Consider the following 13019-nt stretch of genomic DNA (forward strand, 5'->3'; position numbering starts at 1 on the left):
ACCATTAAACTATGCTGAAAAACTATTTACTTGTAACATGTCAGTACCATTTTGGTTACTGTAATTCATAGATATAAAAACCAAATTAAAACAGTATTGGCAAAACCATTTAAGGTAATTAGTTATTCTTGTATTTTCATTACACTTATAATAATCCAAAATCCACCCAAGTGGACCTCAAAATACATACAAAAAAACCCCAACAAAAACACCTTGATTCTTACACACCCAACCCATTCCTTTAATTTTTTCAGGAAATCGCAGGTTCCCTTAAACTTCTACATATTGCTGGCCTCCAGTACTTATGATAACTACTACTTCCATAAGAAAATATAAAACTATCATAATTGAAGCTTAACCTGCCTTTTCCATATTTTACTTCTCTGTCTTCTCATCCTACTATCTTCAGAGCATAGCCCAAAGAAATCAAAAGCCTTTATCTTGTTGATCCAATGAATATTATAACCTTGTTAGCTTCACTACAATCTTTTTTTACTCTTTTTTTTTCTCAAGAAGAAGCAAATTGAGAGATCTTAACCTATTGCTTCCTTCCAGCAATCACCCAAGCAGTCCACCTTTAAACAGTTTCCAAATGAGTCAATATCATTTCTTAAATATGGAGACTAAACCAGTACACAAGTGAGGCCTAACTTTGTAAAGAAAGATAGTTAGATATTTTGTTTTTCATCAATATACCTATACGTCCATTAGCTTTACAACTAGCAATGTAATTTTGTTTTAGTACCGAGATCATTTTCTTCACTTATGCAGGTTAAAAAATTCCCATCTACATTAACCATAATCATAAATTGGCAAAGAACAACTTACAAGTATGCTGATGCTCTGCTGAAACATGGAAGGTGTACCCTCCAAAATAGTCACATCATTCCCCTATAAATCACTGTTTGTCAACTTATTATTATGTTAGCATAATATGTTTCCTAACTAAAGTGTATTAAACATGTGATTCAAATTATAATAAGCCAAATGTTTCACCTTCATTTAGTGGCAGATCCAGAACAAATCTGAAAGTGTGTGTTTGTACTGCAGGTGCTACCGTCACTGGTAACAAACATAATAAATTGCACATCAGTCCCAAAGCCTACTGTATTACTGTTCGACAGTAGAGCAGCTTAAACTTACTAATTTACTTACACGAAAAGTTCAAGTGTAGATCTTTTTATTCAATTTGAAATTTGCAAATATGACTACAATTTAATTTTCTGGTTTCTAATCTTCCTATTTAACAATGACCTTTCTGCTGTTGGTATCATACAATACCATCCTAAGGTTACAGTTTAAAACCTCACAGTAGCTGCACATGGAGGATGTCCAAATAACAGGCTTTATAATATGATATCACTTGTGTAATTTCATTCAATATGGATTACTAAGTTGACTGGATATCTGATATTTATGCATAAAAATTCAGTATAAATGCAACTCAAGTTACTGAAACTTGTATGCTGCATTTTGATAAACACTAATAAACAATTTTTTTCACATGGAAAAAAACAAAGGTACATAAGCTGCATGACTTAGTCATCAGCAAACTTTATAAACTTACTAATTAATCCTCCACCATTAACATTTATTTCTGCAAGTAAAAGAAAAAGCCTACATTCTGATCCTTGAAGTATTTCCTAGTCACAAGAGTCCAGTTTGACTAAACTTCATTAATAACAACCTTCTTCATTCTCTCAAGCAGTTACTGTACAATCCAATTAACTGGGCTTTCCTCGCTCCTACCTAGTGGATTTTCTTAAATAATCTTTTTTGCATCACGTTATCAAAAGCTTTTTAAAAATCTAAGTACCACAAGTTTATAAAACACATAAACCTGTATTCAATACTAGTGCACTTACCATGATGTGAATTCAACAAAGAAAACTTAATGGGAATGATGAAATCACTCAATTCAGTACCAGTATGAGAAAAAACAAAACAACAACAACATATAAAGGTACTTTTGAAACCATTTATTAGTTATTCTCCATACCATTGAGTTTACAATGATTACAGTGAACAAAACACAACATGCAATGATACCGGTACAATAACTGACCTGTAGCTGGTTAATACCACTTTGTTTACTATGGTTATAAGAAATGAAGCACCAGCATACAATAGTGCTGAAAAGACACTATATAACTTAGGCACAGGTTGAGTCAGCGTTGTTATTTCTTCCTGCTGAATGTGTAATTTTACGACATCACCATTAGACACTGGTAAATGCCCATTCTTAGAAGACATATCTGTTAAAATAAAAATAAAAAAGGTGTTAATATTAATATCATTATACACAAAGTATCTAAATTCAAGTTTTTATTATTCCTTACTAATTTCAACTGATGTAACATTTATATGCAAAAACGGCTCCTTTGGGTTGAGAAAATATTTTACATAGAAGAGCAAACAATTATTTCTCGACATCACTGATGTAACATTATATTTTCTCAAACTGATTTATAAACCTAAACACATTAAGCTTTTTGATAATTATATTGTACATATAAAATAATACATGTACACTTTAAACTTTGTATATATATAGAATAATACATGTACACTTTAAACTTTGTATATATATATAAAATAATACATGTACACTTTAAACTTTGTATATATATAAAATAATACATGTACACTTTAAACTTTGTATATATATAAAATATATATAGCTTTTATGCAATACTATACATTAAATAGAATATTTCTGGAAATACATGCATTACCAAATTTTCTTATGTTCTTAAACCAGATAAGTCTCAAAATACTGTGGTGAATGCCATATATTAAACATTTGACATGAAACCCATACTAACTACATTTTCATATATACCCTGTTATATACGGTCACCACCTGTTACAGATGAGTTATTTAAATATCTGCATTATATGGATGTATATAAATAGTGCTTTGAAAGCTGAAGCACACATGTTAATATTGTATTTTCCATAAATAGCTTTTACTAATGTACATTTATTTCCAGAATATGTAAACTGGCTTTATAATCCATAATCTCCAGTGTTCCAGTTTCAATAGTTATTACAACTTGGTACAACAATAGATATTGCTGTTCATTCTTATACTCAGTTGAATACCAACTGGCTACAGTTGTAATACATATTTAATCCTTTCAGTTCACTTGAGATTAACTGAATTTCCTCACATACATGCAACTCTTTATCTCTCTTTAAGCTCACAATGGTCAGGAAAATTGAACTGATGAAAAAACAGTAACTGATATACAAGTGTAACACCACAAGGAAAGACATGGTGACAAACATCTAACTAGCACATTAAAGTCACCAGTCCATCGTCCATCTACAAAAGGCAAACCAGAGTTAAATAAAAATTCAGAAAATTGTTGTGAAAAAGCACACTGCATATTATACTGCATGCAAAGCATTAAGATTAAAATCACGAAAGAATGTAGGTGTTCTTTATACAAATCCACTTATTTCATCCTTAAACTAACCGAACTTTCAAGTCAGAAACATTCACTCACATACAAATATAACACACTTAACCTGACACTGAGTAAAACTTAATATTTTGAAATGTGCAAAGTTGAACACATTTTGCTAATTATACAACTTATTTTAAGATAATTATTTGAGAGAAATATGAAGAGTATGGTTTAACTTAGATCAATTTCTTGGGTTTATTTTTCTGAATGATGGACTAAAATGATATCTTTCACTTTGCTTCCTTTCACACGACTGTTCTCAAATAATACAGTGGAAACTATAAGTAATTCCAACTCCAACCTTGTTAAAGTCCTTACATAAAAATTATTGCAATAATTCAGAATTTCTTGTTTAACAGTAACAATCACTATTTTATTGTTTTTGATATTAAAATAATGTTACAAATAAATTTTGTTTTATTCAACTATTTTTTTTAATGAAAGGTAAATTAGCCTCTTACAACAAAGAGTAAACTTTAATAATAATTAATTAAAAAGCTCCCTTTCTTGTTTCTTTGCCTTATCTTCTACAAAATCTTTTTTTTTTCATTTATAAGCTTTATGAGACAAGGTAATGAATAACAAAATTTTCCTGTTTGAGCACATACCTAATAATCTTCGGTTACTAAACTTCATTGTATAGTTTTATGTAGATATATCAGTGTAAAAGTCACTGTAATTTATCAAATTACTGCTATTGCATTACAAAGTTACACAATAGAAATGTTCTGTATTACAACATAGCTTTTCATTAGACCAGAGCACACTAGTTTGAGACCAAAATACCACAGGCAGATCACTACAACTAACCACCATCATGTTAGGTGAGGTACATGTTGTCACATGTGCCTTCAAAATCAGAACAGATGTCTCATGAAACTTCTACTGGTTTTTGAGCAACTACTTTATAATGACTGTAAAAGAGAACAGGTGTTAAATGAAGTTACTTGTTATCGACATAACATTCTCAGGCTATTTCATATGGGCTCAAACTGAAAAAAAACAATATACTTTTATTCTGTTTAAAACAGAATTATGAAGAGGAGATTACACTGATAGGAAAGGTCAATAGTCTGCAAAAGCTGAGAATATGGCTGCCACTTTCTAGCTCAGGTGTTCACAATCTCATCCAAGTTATTTGTCATTATATACTGTTTAGCATGTTTAATTGTTGGGTGAGTATTTTTTAATTATCTTGTAAAAACAATGCATAATGCTAATGAAGTCATTTATTTCTTCACTAACATATATGCTTTACTATATATATATATATTACTGTAAAATGTTCAGTTATTTTTCGATTATTTAATAAAAGTAATGCAATGTACAGTCTACATAAAACTAATGAACTTATTTATGTCTTCAATAATGTTAGCCACATGCTATGTTCTGTTTGACACAAGCTGCAGTCCTGAGTTCATAAAATACTTTTCAATATAGGCTCTGAAATTACTATAGGCCTAATATACTAATATTATTTAACAGTAACTTTCTTGATTGAAAACAAATGCTAACTTACTGATTATCTCTAAGAAGCACTAACTCTTTCTAAATAACTTCAATTGATCCATCTTCTTTTAATCATTCACATGCACACTGAATTCTTAAACATTACTCTCTGACTTCACAACAAATATCTCAACTTCTCAATTAATGAACTAACTGAACTTATCTATAATTAATATAGGCCAACCTAGATATCAGTTGCACTTATAAACTCTTGAGATCATCTGTAAAAAAAAAAATTGAGGTATTCTAGGGCTACTTTTATGAACTTACTTAACATAAAGTTGTGCATCACCTAGCAAACATTTACAATTATTTTCCTATACTGAAAATACACTTCCAATAGGTACTTAACTCCTATAACATGCATAGATATTCTTGTTTTGTGCTGTTCCATATATGCATTTTTTGTTTTCCATGCCACGAGCCTTGAACTACTATCTACATGCCATTGTAGAGGGAAAAATAGAAAAAAACTACTACAGAGTTCCAAATAATAGTACGGTCCTGAATAATAGGATAGGGTGGATAATAGAGGTTTTTTCTCCCCCTTTGTACTTCATATGAATTATTCATATGTTTTCCTGCTTGTAGTAACTGTAGTGATAGTATCGATACTACTACATTTATTGTATAAAGTACAAAATAAAATGAAAATGACACTTGTCTTTAAACAAGTTTATTTGAAGCATTTTTGGCTTAAAGACTTTTGTATGAGTGGTAACCATGACTGAATAATGAAAGTGAATAAAAGTGACAAGCTACATGTAGTAATGAAGTAGTGGAAGAAAGAAAATCAATATCTGTAGGTTCTCTTTCCTATAAACTCTAAGTTCTAGCATTTAGTATACATCCAGAGCAAAAAAAAAAAAAGCCTTAATTAATTCAATTTAAAAGAGGTTAGTCCACTCTGAAACCATGTAATGTGCTAACAAGCTGTGTATAAATTAAAACTACATGTTATAAATTAGCATAAGTTAACAACAAGAAAATAAGTTATCAATCAGTCTTTCACAATTGAAATTCCCTGGTTCAGTTAACACCACAGCATATTATGTTCTAAATGGTCATGGATATACTAAAAGTTTAAAACAAGGAAACACAATATACACATGTATTTGCATTCTTTAGAAAAAGACAGGCATTGAAAATCACAATCACTGTAGTAAATAAAGTTATAAAACATTTTTTGAAGCTTGCTAGTAGAATGTGGGATCTCTTAAGACTTTATTTACATCTTTTCTTAAGACATGGAAAATGTTATTACTAGCTCAGTATGCATTTGTTTGACCTGGCAATTGCTCAAAGTACCTAACTGTCAAAGGTTCCCCTTGAACCCCGAATGCTGGAATTGACTGCCCCCTATGTTTCAATCAGAACATATCAGCCAGTTGTGATCTTCATTCCTCCCATTTCTATGACTGGCACACACATTTGTTCTTCTTGTGACATACTAGATTTTTGCTCAGATTGCTCACTGAACTTTTCCATGATGATAGGACTTGATTCAATTATTTTTCTTAGTTGTCTTCTTGCTTTGATACTGTGTCCTTGAACTGACACAAAAATGGTAGAAACTGTTTTGATGTCAGTCCTTTATGTTTCTTGAATAAATCTTTTGCATCATTTAAAAAAAGCCTTATCACTATTGACCGCACTGTTACTTGTCTGTGGCAAATGGCAACTTTCTTGCACAATTTCCATACTGCTGTCACTAACATTATCTGATCATTTTTGCCTTTTATTATCTGTTCCCTTTTCATCATAATTATTTCCTTCCAGAATCTCATCCCCAGTAGCGCTCCCAATAATCTTCTCTTTGTCATAGTATAAAATTTCTTTTCCCTCTTCAAAAGGGGTTTCATTCTGTCCTTTGATAATCACATCTTTATGTAGTGTGATGGTCTTCAGCATATCCTTGAAAGTCTGTGTTATTGAAGTAGCTCTTTTCTCAATTCTGTCATTTTGACTGCTACAAGATTTATTTGTTTGTCTGATGCAAGAAAATCCACTAAACCATCAAATTAAGACTATTCAGTATGAAACTGTTTTTCAAGGTTCTTACTGGGCTGATCTTGATCGAGTTCCAGCTATTATTCAGCATTCTCATCACATCATCCCTTTAAGGATAGGGGATCTTGTTTGGATTAGCCTGCAGTTGGCCGAGCATGAGTTGGCTCTCTGTTTCCCTATACTTTGCCCTCAAGAGATGATGAAGGTGAGTGTTGTTGAACTGCACATCACCAGTCACTTCTCCACCCATGATGATGAGGACATACCCTCTTTCTAAAAATTTTTTTCACTTCCTCACTGCAGTGCACTGAAGAGTCATTACGTATAAATATGGAAAAGTTCTTGTTTATGAACATATTAAATTTGTTCTTCAGATTTTTGTTGATTTCAAGTATTATTTCAAGCCTATATAACCCTCTTGGAAGCCTTTTGCACACAGACACCAGGTGGGGGAATTTCGGTCATTCAAGATCTTTTGCCTTTGGAAACAAATTCAGGAGGAGGCATGCTGTTCTACTCATCAGAAAACAGCTGTGTAAAGGTAGTTGTATGCTCTCCTGATAGCATGTAGTTTTCTTTTGCAAATGTAAGCATTCCCTTTAGGGTCATACCTGGCGTATTCACACACTCATTTTGATGCAGTGGAATCTGATTTCCATTTATCACAACCAGTTTTTATTTGAAATGCTGTTTGAAGTAATGACACACTCTGTACATATTCTTTAAGAATTCAAAATTTTTTTACTTTCTTTCAGTTTGAGGGATTGCATACCATTTGTTTGGTTAGCTCAAACTATCACTGAACTCCATCAAATCATGACTCCAATGAGTAGAAAATTGAAGTAGCAATTCTTTGTCAATGTAATATGTTTTTGCACCCAACCATTTCTGGTAAAGTTCTTTGCACTTTGCCTTGAAGACTTTCACTGGCAGTCTCCCTTTTAACATGCCACTAACATTAATAAAACAGTCATAAACTGCTTGTCTTACTTCCATGGCCTTCTATTTCTTCCCTTTAACTTCTTTTCAAAATATTTTTCTTTGCATACACACCCTCATTTTCAACACTGTTGCTCTTTCTTTTGAGTTTCTCATGAATCATTCTTGCAACTTATAATACTCTCTTGAACCTATAATCTTCTGCTTTAGTATTCTGTACTGAAGGGTAAAACTTGTGTACTGCCCTTGAAATAAAGCCCTCTGATGGAGTTTTTTTCATCACTTCTTCTCTTTGAGCCCCACCATGCCAGTACTATAGCAACTTCCTGATCACACTATTCCTTGTGTTTCTCACACAATTTGGCCAGCTCATCTTTATCATCCAAGGTATATTTGTCATACAGTTTTGAGAACAGGTCTCTGTCCATGTTTCTTAGAAGTGAGAGTGATGATGAATGAACTGAAGGAAATAAAAGAATGACAAGGGAGTAATTAATGAGTTGTAAGTAAACAAACACCTACTTCTGCCATGAAGGTAGGCCAGCAGACATTTTTACTGTTTGAATTTCAGTCAATCAGAATCTAAGAAAGTGTCATGTGATCTTCCAGACAAATGGCTATTGAAAGGCAAGGGAGTATAAAATGTGCACGCACTTTTTTAAATTGAATCTTTGCTCTCGATAGGCCACAGCATGCTATAATTAGATGGCCTAGCCCACACTTGCTTGACTCACAATGACTAATATCAATGATACTCACTTGCAGATTTAACAGGGAAGTGAGCTGGCCAAGATTTCTTTCAAGTAAGCAATACCAGTAGATTTCCCTGCTTTGCTGGCCATAATTTAGTAATAGTACAGTCCCAAATAAGTATTATACAGGGTGGGAAAAAGTACCTAAAAATAATCATATATTTACAATTATTCAGATATCTATAACAACTTACCCAGTCACATCCACATCAGTGACTGAAGGATGGTGACAGGTGGAAGGCAATAACCTGGTAAGGAAGAAACAGTGGGAGATGAACATATGAGATTTAGTCCACATACCTTATTGATGAATTTCATTCAGTAGACCACACAGGTGAGATACCAGGGAAAGTACCAAATTTAATGCAAAAACAGCTGGAAAATTTTTGGGAAGAAAGAAACAGAGAGGAATATACCAATTAGTTAGTTGATAAACCCAACTTGTAATGATAGAAGGAGAAAGGTCATGTACAAATCAATGGTATCAAGGAATGAAAAGTTGGGGAGCACCATGAAAGGAGACCATGCAGGCAATGGAACAATGAAGGCCAGGTACTGGACATAGCAGTCTATCTATAACAGACTAAAAATAAAGATGAGAAATGGATGGAAGAAAATTTGGCAAGAAGGAATAATGTCCCACATGAGGCACCAAAGTTTTGGTTAAGAAAGATTCATCCAGATACAAGAGAATATATACGAGACTTTGATAACAAATACATTAGATTAATAATGCTTACAGACAGATATCTACAGCCATGGCCAGAGGATGAGAAAACAGAGAACAAAAAAAGAAAAAGTAACCTGGCAATAGTATATAGGTGAAGAGTATGCCACAGAATGCAAGCCACTAGAAAACCTGAGGGTCAGGAGACCACACGATGGGATAAATCTGACCAAGTCTTGAAAAGCAAAGTGAAAGAGTCCTAATGTTCAACCTCAATAGGGAGTGGGTGTCCCCTTAAAAAATGATATAGGTCACAATGGTGGAACTGTCAAAAGCAGCACAATGTGCCAGTTCTATGCCAGAGAAATAAAATGGTCCAAACTATACCATACCATCAAAAGCTCCGAGATGTAGATGCAGATCCACTCTTTCCAACATTGGAGAGAAGCATCTGTGAACACATACAAACCTGGACATGACAGTTGGAGAAAGCAGTATTCCCTTTATTGTGTTGTCTGTGTCCAACCACCAATGCAGATTATTTTCAAGTGACTCCAATTGCTAGGAGTCAAGAAAAGACTAATCTGTGTGCTGATAAGCTAGAGCATAATAATTAAAAGTCCATAAAGGATGAGGCATGTTAACACCAGCCCTTCTCTGAGAAACAAAATGCCTAGCATGATCCATGATGTTAGAGGAATAAGGAAAACAAGGTACTTTAAAGACAAGTGTCACAGTATCCAATGAAATTGGTGAAAATGGAACACACCTGACAAATCATATTTAGAAATGCAACTTTAAGCCTAGTAGATTCCATAGGAGAGGTATAGGAAGGTACAACACTGTTATAAAGAAAAAGCAGTCAAAATTCACCTCAACATGAACAGGTTTGGCAGATACAATAGGAATCAAAATATTTATAGGAGAAGAAGAACTGATATAACTATCAATCTTATGATAAATGATAGCTGAAAAATCTTCAAGGGAGGTCCCCCAGACTTGAAGCACTTTAAATAGTGGTAAAAATAAAACTTCAAAATTCATCACAGACTGCAAAAAAAAGTCAAAAATTAGAAGAAAAAGTCAATAAACAAATGTAAGTTGTTGTAGAAAAATACTGGAGAAACCTTACTGTAGCAAATGAAATAAATCAAGTAAATTACTACTTAATAAAACAAATTAATTAAAAGAGCATGTGAAAAGAGCACGACTGAGAAACATCTGCAGTTGATCATTACTTAATGAGAAGTTATAGTTTGGTAGAATCAAGTATAGGGAGTCACATGCATCAGAAAGATGTGTTGCACTCCTGTTAGTGTAGAATTGTTGCATGATCATTTACATGCAAGATGCAGTTGAACTGTGTTTATCATGGAGTGTGTCGGAATTCAATGTTTGTGACAACAGTGCATAATAGAAAGCAACAATGAACAAGAATAGCTAAACATGTGAGGGGAGTTAATTCCATATCTGAATTAAAACAATAATGTCAAAATTCTAATATGCAACTTGCACTGTCACAAAATAAATCATTAACCTTACGAAACATTGGTTGTTTTTAAAAACAATAGCAAATCTATGTTAATCTAATGGACCTAAAGTAATGCAGAAATATTTTTTAGCATAATTACAACACATTAATCACACAGAGTAACACAAACAGTTTTTAACATAATAAACACATCTTCCATAAACAAATCCATCAAACAAATAAAATACAAACAATCTCTAAGTATTTTCATCAATACAATGTAAGAAAACAAAGTGACAAAGAACTAATTGTCCCATTAATGCCACTTCTGTGTCTTCCTTTCACAAACCTAAACCCAACTACACAGTACATTGCTTCAAAATCAGTTATGTCTCTCAAACTTTCACTTCACTTTTAACAAATGTCTATTTCCCTCAGTTTATTAAAACACTTGATAGAAAACCTTAAAGCCTTGTCAAATAACATGTTTATATTTTTCATTTAATCAATAATCAGTGATAACAATGTCATCTAAAATGCTAGCATCCATAATAACACATTATGTTTCTTCATAAACAGTTACCATTACTTATAATTAGATAATGTTTTCTATTTGTCTGTCCTCAAACTTATCCAACAGTTTTGGAGATAGCAGGATCAAACTTGGTATGCAAATTTTGCATTCCTGGCCATTACCCAGAATCAAAAGGTTGTCGTGTTTGAAAGCCATCTCACATGCTAACAGAACCAAACATGGCAGTGTGCTTGGGTACAATATGTGGAAGCCCTAGAAATTTTATATTTCAGGTGTGTATAAGAATAGAAGGAACCTAATCAATATACTGGAGCCATCTATCCTACAGCTATGTACAGGTATTTTATTCTAGTCTTTTTAAACAGTGAACAGTTTAAAATCTGTGTTATTAAAAACAAATATTTAAATTACAAGTAAGTTCAGATTCTGAACAAGCACCTGAATTGAACAGTCTAAAATGAATTTCAACGGGAAGATAATGATCTTAAAATTATCTATCTACATTGTTACCATGCAACAAGCACATAGTCGCTAAAAATGTTTTCACTTCATGTAAGTATATAGTCAAAGACTGTGAGAAACAACATAAGCAATTCTACTTTAATCAAAAGCCTTCAAAATTATCACTAAAATATTCAGTTTAATCTAGCTGAAAGATAAAAGTGACACAGATATTGCATTTTGCATTGTAATTGGATGCAAAAACAGTTCATATAATGTATGATGCAACAAACATGAGTATAACCACTTTAAAATAAAGTAAAATTTAAAATACAGCTTGCATTATTTAAATTAAAAAAATAATACTTATGTCCTATAACATTATAATTATAAAAAACAGGAAAGTTGGATTACATAAATTTAAAATTTATTTGTGAAGAAGGTACAAATATGCAAAAACACTAATTTTTAAATTGGAACAAGATACTCTGTTAAAATATATTTAAAAGCTTAAATGCAACAATTTTTTTTCAAATTTAGAAACTTTCATTACTATACACCATCATAAATGGAAGAATTTGTTGTTTTTTTGCAATTAGAGAATGGCCTTGTTGCCTTGCACTGATAACTAAATCTGACATGAAAAATATTAATAAAATTAATTTAGCAAAACATGATTATAAACACAGTGTGAAAACATACTCATTTGAAGTTATTTTATAGCTAAATATCACACAATAAATTTTACAAAAATAATTCTTAAAGAAAAGGATTTCCAAACCTGAACAAAAAGCAAAATCAAATGATAGAAACAACACCAACAAGTAGGGCATGCAAAGTAAAAATCAACAGCAACTCTTTTGCAAGAAGCAAACTTTTCCCAATGTCAAAAACAGTAAAATAAAAAGTTTGCCTAAATAATTGAAACTATATAAAATGTACCACAAACCAAAATAAAAAATACTTGAATTTTGACTCAGTATCTAATCTAGCTCAGCAAACTAAATATGAATGAATGAAATTCTTTGGGGCAAAGAGGTGGCATTCTATGTAAATGTATTACGAATGCAAACAATTATGAGTGAAATATACACGTCTTTCATTATTCTGTGCTTACTGTCTTTATTTGTCCAAAAGTGTCTTTACAAAATTGTTGGAATTAGTACACAGCAATACACAGAGGTCATATGGTCTAACTTGTACCACACACTTTTTGTAATCA

General features: G+C 32.1%; 1 protein-coding gene across 6 annotated transcripts in view; it reads right to left on the minus strand.

Annotated features, from left to right (window-relative positions):
• Positions 1–13019, minus strand: part of LOC143223438 (solute carrier family 35 member D2-like protein) — a 92611-nt gene that overhangs the window by 54729 nt on the left and 24863 nt on the right. For 4 of the 6 annotated variants that reach the window (XM_076451428.1, XM_076451430.1, XM_076451427.1 and 1 more), the window contains one exon: positions 2066–2255. In XM_076451428.1, the coding sequence (XP_076307543.1) occupies positions 2066–2253 (188 nt within the window). In that variant the 5' untranslated portion in view covers positions 2254–2255. Of the gene's footprint in view, positions 1–2065; positions 2256–4081; positions 4285–13019 lie in introns of those variants that run through there. The other 2 variants (XM_076451424.1, XM_076451426.1) reach the window with 2 other exon arrangements.

This window comes from Tachypleus tridentatus, chromosome 8 (assembly GCF_004210375.1).
Source record: "Tachypleus tridentatus isolate NWPU-2018 chromosome 8, ASM421037v1, whole genome shotgun sequence".
Taxonomy (NCBI): domain Eukaryota; kingdom Metazoa; phylum Arthropoda; class Merostomata; order Xiphosura; family Limulidae; genus Tachypleus; species Tachypleus tridentatus.